The sequence below is a fragment of the Centropristis striata genome, chromosome 3 (assembly GCF_030273125.1).
Source record: "Centropristis striata isolate RG_2023a ecotype Rhode Island chromosome 3, C.striata_1.0, whole genome shotgun sequence".
NCBI lineage: Eukaryota > Metazoa > Chordata > Actinopteri > Perciformes > Serranidae > Centropristis > Centropristis striata.
In genome coordinates, this window is record NC_081519.1 from 475,750 (window position 1) to 486,983 (window position 11,234).

The 11,234-nt window shown below is 46.3% G+C and overlaps 1 protein-coding gene across 1 annotated transcript; it reads right to left on the minus strand.

Annotated features, from left to right (window-relative positions):
- Nucleotides 1-730: 730 nt before the first annotated feature.
- Nucleotides 731-10,751, minus strand: LOC131965294 (inter-alpha-trypsin inhibitor heavy chain H3-like). Its single transcript, XM_059328489.1, has 22 exons — nt 10,599-10,751; nt 10,288-10,317; nt 10,058-10,081; nt 9,546-9,700; nt 9,284-9,388; nt 8,986-9,148; nt 8,776-8,886; nt 8,460-8,588; nt 8,102-8,218; nt 7,856-8,024; nt 7,608-7,733; nt 7,321-7,502; nt 7,054-7,239; nt 6,809-6,948; nt 6,452-6,612; nt 6,218-6,244; nt 6,058-6,117; nt 2,309-2,422; nt 1,994-2,195; nt 1,713-1,885; nt 1,093-1,204; nt 731-993 (listed from the first exon to the last, which is right to left on the minus strand). Exons 1-22 carry the CDS (start codon nt 10,710-10,712, stop codon nt 855-857), a joined length of 2,739 nt encoding a protein of 912 aa, XP_059184472.1. The 5' UTR covers nt 10,713-10,751; the 3' UTR covers nt 731-854.
- Nucleotides 10,752-11,234: the final 483 nt, after the last annotated feature.

An 11,234-nucleotide genomic window follows, 5' to 3' on the forward strand; every position in this document is an offset into this window, starting at 1 on the left:
CAGCCTGTGCTGCTTAATTTGTGAGTGAATATGTGAGTGTTAATGTCAGTTCCTACTTGCGAGGGAGCAAATCAAACAGACTCTTGTTTGGGTTTTTTGTTGTTGATAAATTATCAAAAGAAAAGTTGATTCATACTCGATTTTTACCAGCAGACATATTGCATGAAGATAAATCCGACCACTGTGATGTGAAACCAGGACAAAGAGCACCTCTGTGCCATGGTGACCACACTTTTAACTGCAACAGACTACTTTAGTTGCATATTTGTAGTTCTGCCACTCTAAGCATTTGAACAAACATTATTTGACTGTGTGGGTGAGCTGCATTCTGCTCTCGTTTATTAAATCACTTCCATCATATGACACTGTGTTTGGCACTTGTGGCGGTACAGGACTGTGCTGGGCAAAAATTATCCATACCAATTTTTCTTGGGCACTACATTCAGTGTTAAACAGAGCCGAGCAGGTTATTTGGGACAGAATTTGCTTGTGTTGTCTATTGGTTTTAATACCTAAACCTTTTCAGCTATGGCTGAATCAACCCACTACGGGTCTGAAGGCAAAAATGAGCTGTGCGCCCCTAATGCCCCCCATCCCACCGTGCACCACCACTGGTTAATGATCAGTAGTTTGCTTTCAATTTCATTAAGCAAAATTTTATTTACTACAATGCAGGATGTAAGCAATTACAATGATAGAAACTGTGAAATTGTCCATACAATACTGTGAATGAAGCATGTTTGGCTTCAGTACAAGATGTCAGATCATTCATGGTGCGAGTACAGGCAGATTTGAATATTTATTGTGTGAATTAGATTTAGATTTTTTTTCTAGGGTAGATGTATTAACCATTTTTAAACAGTTTTAAAAAGGCCTGACACAATGTAGTCTGTCACATCGCCATCGATAAGTCCTGTTCCATTATTGTGAATGAACCAGCAGGGAACATTTTCCCCGTTCTTCACATCCCTCCTGAAGTCTCTCTGCCAGCCTCTGTGGACCGACACAAATGTTATGTAGACCGTTTATTCACGTCAGACACACTGCATGCAAACTCTTCCACACAAAGATGGGACACACTTATTTGCGTACCTGGTCACATTGAGCTCCTGTCCTTTCACATACATGGTGGCATCTGGTTTCTCTGGGACTTCACCTGGACGCAGGTCTGACAGCTCATATGCAATCCCATGGTAGAACTGACCTGGAGGACAATGCAGCATTTTAAGGAAGCATCTTTTTTTTACGCATTTATTCTGGCCCTCAGTATCTCCACCAGTTATTATTACCAATTTAGTATTAGGCCAGCTTATCTATCTTAAGTTTGTGCATCCAGTTGAACGACCATATTCAACATTTTTCGCTAACTGTGGTAAAAGGATGCAGTTTTGTTTTGCCCCCAAGCGGACATTCCCCTAGAGCCATGGAGTCACATAAAACTATTGGTTGTTATAGAGAGAATGCCTCAGACACACTGGTCAGGTTGCCAAGGGGGCAGAATTAGTTGGTGAGCAAAATAGTAAAATGCAAATTAAATTTAGGTCATTACTCCCAGCTGGCTCAAAGATTACCCTAGCTTGCAGTGGGAAAGAACATTGTTTATAGCGACTTTTTTTCACTTTTAGTGAACTTTTCTTTCATTTTTCTGAGGTGGTTGCAGTATGAGGTTTGTCTGGCTATTTACTTCCTGATATGTGTGTGTCCTGTTGTACCTAGCAGGCCATGAACAGAAGGGGACAGGAGGTGGCTGTCCAAGGTGTAGAAACCCAAGTAGTCCTGGTGGTACGGGTGCTTCGTCCACACTTTGTGTAGCAGGATGACAAACTTGACTGAATCCTTTAGAGTGACTGTAACGCTGCGATCCTTGGTCAAGAGAAGATCCACACTGGAGTAGAAATAAGAGGAGATGATAGTTATTCATCCTGAACAGGATTTTATATTTTATATCACTCATGTAGAAAGATATAGTTCTGTTTCACTGAAGGGTCCTTACTTGGGTCCTTTGACGGAAGCTGTATCAGACCACAGTAGTTTGACCCGTTTGCCATCCTGGAACACCGAGATGTCCCGAGTGCTCACCTCCAGCCTCACCCCCAAAGTCTGGTGGACGATGCCAAAACGCCAAAAGTAGGTGTTAATTTTACCATCAGGGGGAATCTTCTTGTCTCCGATGGTCTGGCCATTGACCAAAATACCTGAGGAAAAATCATGGGATTGGTAAACTGCAAGATGTGACTTACGTACCTATACATGTGTTAAAAAAATAGGGGAAATAAATGTATGATGATAATTAGAACTCAGAGCTGACCTTGTTTTGGGTCTCTGACCAGGTTGAGAATGGTTCCTGGTTTGTCGTTGATATTGAAACACAGAGCGTTGTCTCTGTCAGGGAGCTCGATCATAAAATGAGGATCTCCGTCCACTGCAGGTGATACCAGGGAGAAAGTCATAAACAAAATGGGTGTGATTTTGTTTTGAATAAAGTGTTGGCTGAACATGCTGATGACAACATGTCAACAGTACAAGGAGTCTTTAGCCATGCTAGCAGCTCTGTGAGGCTAAACACTAATGTTAGCATGCTAACAAGCTATTACATAGGCACACCCCTATCTCCATAGCGCTGCCAGTTGTCTTGGGCGGTGCTAAGCGTCAGTGTCCTTGCAAAATAGCAAAGTTAGCAGAATGGGGACGGAGAACTCTGTAAGAGGCTCATCCCAACAGTCTTCATCATGTGAGTCTGACTGAACAAGATGATGCTTAGCAGACATCCATCCATCCATTTCCTTCCGCTTATCCGGGGCCGGGTCGCGGGGGCAGCAGGCTAAGCAGGGCATTCCAGACGTCCCTCTCCCCAGCCACAACGTCCAGCTCCTCCTGGGGGACCCTGAGGCCTCCTACCAGTTGGACGTGCGCGGAACACCTCTAACGGGAGGATCCTTACCAGATGCCCAAACCACCTCAGCTGACTCCTTTCGATGCGAAGGAGCAGCGACTCTACTCCGAGCTCCCTCCGGATGTCTGAGCTCCTCCCCCTATCTCTAAGGCTGAGCCCAGCCACCCTACGGAGGAAGCTCATTTCAGCCGCTTGTATCCGCGATCTTGCTCTTTCGGTCACTACCCAAAGTTCATGACCATAGGTGAGGGTTGGAACGTAGATGGACCGGTAAATCGAGAGCTTTGCCTTACGGCTCAGCTCCTTCTTCACCACGACGGTCCAGTACAACGCCCGCATCACTGCTGACGCTGCACCAAACCGCCTGTCCATCTCACGTTCCATTCTACCCTCACTCGTGAACAAGACCCCCATATACTTGAACTCCTTCTCTTGAGGCAGTACCTCTCTCCCCACCCAGAGGGGGCAGTCCACCTTTTTTGCGGCAGAGAACCATGGCCTCAGACTTGGAGGTGCTGACTCTCATCCCAACCACTTCGCACTCAGCTGCAAACCGCCCCAACGAGTGCTGGAGGTCCCGGCTTGATGAGGCCAAAAGAACCATATCATCTGCAAAAAGCAGAGATGCAATTCTTAGGTCACCAAACCGAATCCCTTCCTCCCCCCGGCTGCGCCTTGAGATCCTGTCCATGAAAACCACAAACAGAATCGGAGACAAGGGGCAACCCTGGCGGAGGCCAACACCCACTGGGAACATGTTTGACGTTGTGCCGAGTATGCGGACACAGCTCTCACTTTGGTTATGTAGGGACCGGATAGCTCGTAGCAACGAGCCCGGTGCCCCATATTCCCGCAGTACCCCCCACAAGACTCCCCGAGGGACACGGTCATAGGCCTTCTCCAAGTCCACAAAACACATGTAGACTGGATGGGCAAACTCCCATGACCCCTCCAGAAGTCTTGCAAGGGTAAAGAGCTGGTCCGTTGTTCCACGGCCAGGACGGAAGCCGCGTTGTTCCTCCTGAATCCGAGGTTCGACAATCGGCCGGAGCCTCCTTTCCAGCACCCTGGAGTAGACTTTTCCGGGGAGGCTGAGGAGTGTGATTCCACGGTAATTGGAACACACCCTCCGGTCCCCCTTTTTGAAAATGGGAACCACCACCCCAGTCTGCCACTCCACTGGCACTGTCCCAGACCTCCACGAGACACTGAAGAGGCGCGTCAACCATGACAGCCCAACAGTGTCCAGAGCCTTCAGCATCTCAGGGCGAATCTCATCCAACCCTGGCGCCTTGCCGCCGGGTAGCTTTTTGACTACCTCGGCGACCTCTGCCAGGGATACTGGTGAGTCTTCCCCTGAGTCTTCAGACTCTGCCTCCTCTACAGAGGACGTGTTGGCTGGATTAAGGAGTTCCTCAAAGTGTTCTTTCCACCGTCCGACGACATCCACAGGTCGGGTCAGCAGGTCTCCTCCCCCGCTGAACACAGCTTGGGCCATGCCCTGCTTTCCCTTCCTGAGTCGCCTGACGGTTTTCCAAAACCTCTTTCAGGCCGACCGAAAGTCCTCCTCCATGGCCTCCCCGAATTCCTCCCATACCCGAGTTTTCGCTTCAGCGACAGCTGCAGCCGTTCTGACTGAACGGTACCTGTCTGCTGATTCCAGAGACCCCTCGGCCAGCCAAGACCGAAAGGCCTCCTTCTTCAGCTTGACGGCCTCCCTCACCGCTGGTGTCCACCAGCGGGTTCTTGGGTTGCCGCCACGTCAAGCACCGACGGCCTTCAGGCCACAGCTCCTACCAGCCGCATCAACAATTGAGGCTTTGAACATGGCCCATTCGGACTCCATGTCCCCAACCTCACCCGGGATGTTGGAGAAATTCTTCCGGAGGTGTGAGTTGAAGACCCTGCAGACAGGGGCTTCCGCTAAACGTTCCCAGTTCACCCTCACTACACCTTTGGGTTTGCTAGGTCTGTCCAGCATCCTCCCCCGCCACCTGATCCAACTCACCACCAGGTGGTGATCAGTTGACAGCTCTGCTCCTCTCTTCACCCGAGTGTCCAGAACATGCGGCCGCAGATCTGACGATACGATAATGAAATCGATCATTGATCTTTGGCCTAGAGTGCTCTGGTACCAGGTACACTTATGAACTTTATGCAACTCTATGTTCGAACATGGTGTTTGTTATGGACAATCCATGACTGGCACAGAAGTCCAATAACAAAACACCGCTCGGGTTCAGATCGGGCAGGCCGTTCCTCCCAATCACCCCCCTCCAGATACCATCATCGTTGCCCACGTGATCGTTGAAGTCTCCCAGAAGAACAATAGAGTCTCCAGGCGGTACCCCTTCCAGGACACCACCCAGAGACTCCAAGAAGGCCGGGTACACCGAACTGCTGTTCGGTGCGTAGGCACAAACAACAGTCAGAGACCTTCTCCTTGCGACTTGCACCCACAAGGAGGCGACCCTCTCGTTCCTCGGGGAGAACTCCAACACAGCAGCGCTCAGCCGGGGGCTTGTGAGTATCCCCACACCCGCCCACAGCCTCTCACCCTGGGCAACTCCGGAAAAGGAGAGAGTCCAGCCTCTCTCCAGGAGTTTGGTTCCAGAGCCCACGCTATGTGTGGAGGTGAGCCCAACCATTTCTAGCTGGTAACGCTCCACATCCCGCACAAGCTCGGGCTCCTTCCCCGCCAGCGAGGTGACGTTCCACGTCCCCAGAACTAGCCGCTGGAGCCGGGGGTCAGCACGGCCAGGTACCCGGCTTCGCCTTGCTGCCCGACTCCCACTGCACCCGACCCCTATGCCCTACTCTGCGGGGGGTGGGCCCACAGGTCGGCGGATCCATGTAGCTTCTTCGGCTGAGCCCGGCCGGGCCCCGTGGACAAAAGCCCGGCCACCAGACGCTCGCCTGCGTGCTCCACTCCCGGGTCTGGCTCCAGGAGGGGGCCCCGGTTTACCCGTGCCGGGCGAGGTGCGCTGATCTCTCATGGTCCGCTTCATAGAGGTCTTTTGAATTAGCAGACAATGCTAACATTTGGTAATTAATGCTAAACACAAAAGATACATATGGTTTGGAATGTGAAAAGTTTTTCATGCATTTATTATGAATTGCCTTCTGCAGAGCCATGCAGCTGCCATTGCTAATAATGTACTTACCAAAGTATGTGGGTGGTGGCAGCTGGTAAGCATATGAAGGGGGAGCAGCATATCGATGTACTAGATACAGGAACAACAAGGTTCAAGTTAAAAGTAATACAGTGAATTGACTTAGTCCCAGAAGACTTTTCATGCTTTATATCAAATAAAAGCTCCTTACTCATTCTTTCTGCCTGTTGTCTTTGCTCTGTCACAAAAAAACAGATGGAAAAAAACAACTTAGTGCATTTCACAGTTCAACTGAACTGAAGAATGAATATGTTGAAAACATAAATAGAATAGTCAGTGCTGCTTGTGAATGTGTTACAGTAAGGTTTTGTTTTCAAGGGGAAAGGTTGACAGCAAACATGTTCAGCAGAACCCGACCAGTATCACTTCTCAGACCCTGCCTTACCCTCAGTCAGCTTATCAGCGATGAGAGGGCTGTCTGGTCCGTCCTCAGTTTCAGGCTTGGTGACCACCATGGAGGTGAGAGGGGTGACAAAGCTGTAACGCAGAGACATGTCCAGGGCCTTGGCTGTGGTGTTGGCTTTCTCGTCTGGTGCATCACTCTTGCTGCAAGTAGAAACACAGATGACAATAACAGTCAGAAAACCACCATGGAATCTATCATTTTATATTACAAGATCCATTCTAGCCTCTCAGTCATTGGCCTAACATTAGCAAAGATTTTATTGCAACCAATGGAAAACAAAGATTTCCAAGATAAAGAAATCAAGGTCTCAGCTTAAGTGAATTAACTCAAACACACCTCTTCTCCAGGAGCTGCTGGATGGTGAGGTAAGCCCACAGACGCTCTGTGAAATCCCCAAAGATGTACTTATCATCTGGGTACATCATGTCCCAGTCCATAGCACTGGCCTGGCCCTGCACCTCGAAGTCGTCCTCAAACTACAGGGGACAGAAAAGGAGACAAAAAACCAACAGATTATTAAACACAAGTTTTCCCTCCACCTCAGCTCTGTCTTAAAATGTCTGTCCTTTTCTTCTCCTCACCCCCTGGCCAAACACTTCCACTAGGAAGTTGTCCAGGTCATTGTCCATCAGTCGCCCGGCCACGACGATCTCTGAGCCGTTAAACAACTGGCTGTAGTGGTTGGTAGTCAGGGAGTCCACTGTGTTGTCAGGATAACGCAGGTCCACCTCTGATAGCAGAGGGTTGGCCACCTCCTCATAGAAACCCTGGAATAAATGCATTCACGCATCGTATTACATGTTTCTGGATCAAAACGTGCTAAATCAATATTTTTTGAGAGCCTCCACCTGAAGTTGAACGACTGCATCTGAACCCTCAAAGATTCTGCGGGCCACTCCTTTGTTTTGTTTGCTCAACACATCCAAGAAGGAATAATCCACATCATTTCCGAATCCAAGACAGAACAGAGACATGTTTCCTCCGATTGCAGAACGCACATTCTCCTGAATCCTCGGGAGGGAGGACACTCCTTCAAACACACACCATGCAGAAATGTGATGCTGAGCAGAGACTATGTTAATTCAATTTGTAGTGACACAAATATACATTATATCCTCCAGTATGGCATGCTCACCAGCATTTGGCATTCCATCTGTCATTAAAATAATCATATCGATGCTCCTCTCTGGGAGCTTCTTCTCCTGCCTGTCTTTGACCAGCATGTTCACACCTCTCAACACTGCATCATTGATATTAGTTGCTAGAAGGGAAACACACAACACCTTATGTATAATATGAGAGTGTATTGAGAGTGTGATTTTTATATTTAAGGGGTTTAAGATGGTGTTCAGCATAAAGGCTGGTGTCTTTTTTTCTTTTTACATCCTCCTTCATGTATCCTTCTGACATAATCCATTCCTTCTGTCACATTTTCCTTGGTTGCTTTGGTAAGTGATTCTCTCCAAGAAATGATCTTGTCATCAAACAGGATGAGGGCAAAGTGGTCCTCCTCGTGGAGGTCGTTGAGGATGGCCAGCAATGCTTCTCTTGTCTGCAAAGAGTGACAGGTTCTGTGTGTGTAGGTATCAGTATATCTGAAACACATCAACAGTCTGAAGAGTCTTTCACCTGAATGATCTTTCTTCCCCTCATTGAAAAACTCCTGTCAATCACAAACACCACATTCTTTGGGACTCTGGGCAGGTCAGGGGGAGCAAAGAAGTGCACAAAGTATCCGTTCACAACCTGAAGGGAAGAGAGTCATCAAGAGCAGTAATATACAAGAAGGAATGACAAGGCAACAAGGAGATTGCAAATGTTGTTTGTTTTGTTCTTTTAAAATATAGATAATACGTTGTTGCAATCTAATCACAGATTAATCAATTGTATTTTACAGAACATATAACGATAGTCTGTATATTTTTACATGTGTATCTTTACACATGCATTCATCAGATACTGAGTACAGTATTTGTTGACTGCTGACCTGAATGTCCCCGAGACTCTTTGCTCGGTTCACGTCATACTTGATGACAAAATCTCCGTCGAGGAGTGTTCCATCACAATCTGGACATTTCCTCTGCTGCTCCATAGTTGGTGAGAAAGAGATGTGTGCCTGTAATGGGATATGATTATATCAGTTCCTCTTAGTCTTAGTTCTTGTGTCAGTATTTGTGTTTGATGTTTAATGTGAAGATAAGAAAGTCAGACAAAGATCATTTTGATAACTTAAAAAACAAAAGAGTTGGGACACAGGCAAATATAATCAGACAACTTCCTCCAAGGCCTGCTGTAATGTGTACCTTGTTGTTTGTGACAGTTTTCTCCACCAGGGGGAGCAGCTCATTGGTGAGGAAGGTTGCATGAGTGTCCACATGAGAAATGCCCTGAGGCTCAAAGATGTTTGTCACAATCTGTTTTCACACACACACACACACACACACACACACACACAAACAGAGAACATTTGTTATGTAAAACATAAACTAATTTAAAAAATGAACATGATTCACCTGAAACTCCTGCACCGGTTGTTTGGGTTTAACTCGAGTCAGAATCTCATACTGGCCCAGTTTCCTCTGCAGGAGCTCCTCGTAGGTCAGAATGAAAGTCACGTTACTTTCAGCTGCAATGTTGACGGACACTGAAAACTTCTCCATCTTTCTTCCTGAAGCCCTGTAAGGAAACACAAACATTACTGACAGACACTAGCGTTAACATCATCAATTTCTCCTATAAGTCCATAAGAATGTAGATACAGCATGTTTCTATGAATGTGTATTTAATATATATTTATCTTGACTGACTCACTTGACCAGTCCAGCAGTCTGTCCAGAGGAAACAGCCTTCTCATACTGTTTCTTTGCTTTCTCTTTCTCCTTCACCTCCCCAACATACACCTGACCTTCAATTTCCCTGTTAGGAACAAAGATGGAGAACGACATGATGCAACTTAAGGAAAGTACAATATATGTGTTCATCATAAAAATGAACCTCAGAGCACAAGTGGGAAATGATGCCAGGATAAATTATGTCACACACAAATGTCATAAAACAAGTAGGACAGACAGACATGCTGAAGTTGGTGATGAAGGCGGTCTTAGGCAGCTCAACTTCGAAGAAGATTTCCTGGGAAACGTTTGCTTTGTTCCGAGCTCTGGAGGTCATGACGGTGTGGGCGAAACGAGACGTCACAGTGCAGTCCACTTTCACACTGTACACCTCCACCTGAGACAGGAAGAGAGGGAGGACGGGTGGAAAGAATAAACACTGTGGTAAGCCTCCTATCACAAACACTTACATATAACTAGCTATTTTTTACTTCAAACTTTTTACTATTGGGTTCAGACCTAAGTATGCTGCTTAGAGCCTACAGCACCCAGGGTGTTTTTTATTATTAGTCTGAGAGTTTATTGACCTTTTATTTTATTTGTTGTTGCCATAGCCTGAACAGTGAATGACAGAAATGGTTAAATTAGTTGTTGTTTTTCTGAACTGCAACCTACCATTTCCCTCACAGGATAAATAAAGTTGTAATGAATTGCATATTTCTCATTAACAGATACAAACTGATCGTTTTCTTACCTTGACCTCAGTGGTACTTCTTTTCTGTAATAAAATAAGAAAGAAAAGACGAGAAAAAAAGAGTTTTTTTTTAAGCCTGAAAGTTCCAGAAATGAGCAATTGAAGTTCATGCTATTCAATTACATATGCACCAATAACCATATTCTTTTTATTTTAAGGATTATAATGCACAAAGACAAATATGCAACATTATCGTCCATCAGGACTTTCTGCTGGTAAATGAATAGTACCTGCAGTGGTCTGGCACCTCCTCTTGTCTCCTGAAATATAAATTCAGCAGTATGAACCAACATGGTGCCAGGATTTTAGAAAATAAGCTACTGATATAACAAGGACTAGCTTCTCAGAAAAAAAAATGGCATTCTGTGTCACAGAAGTCAGAAGGAGTAATGTGATAGTAAAACTGAGCGAAAATTAGCTTTGAAAACAGAACAAACAAAAAGCCAGATCAGAAGGCACCAGAAAGATGACATATTTCTGCTATGAATAATGCAATTTAAAATTAAGATCAGAGTACAAAGAGGTCAGTGTGTGAAGTTACCTGCAGAGCTTCATGCTCCCCGGAGATAACCAGAGCCCCCCAGGCTGAGCCGGGCAGCCAAAGGCAGATGCTGCCCCACAGCAGCAGCAGTCCAACACCCTGCAGTCCAGACATGACCAAACTTCCACTGAACAGTGACTGACTTCACTGCTGAGCTCAAAGCTCTCTGCCCCGGGGGGAGGGACACAAAGTGTCATGAAGTATTGACCAACAGACTTGGGCTCAATGTGCAGGGGGCCTGGAGGTGTATTTACTGGAGGTAATCATTTCCTAATAATAAAATAGGACACTATGTCAATGCAGTCAGTTACTTTACAAACTATTGATATCTGTGTTGCTCTCCATTATTTATTAGAAAAAAATACATGTAAAATATAAATAAAAAATCTAGCTGTATCCATTTTAGTGTCTAGTATAGATGGTAGCACAGACAAGTGACTGCCAGCTAAGCATTGCTGCTTGTCCCACCTCCACCTGCTGCATGGTCATCAGCTGGGAGCCACCCTTCATTGATATTTCGCTCCATTGTTACAGGATGCACTGTCACCCAGTGGTTGTTTATGTTCAGTACTACATGTAGATATTACCCACTGAAACCTGCGATTGCCACAACATGAATAGTCAAGTACACCAGCA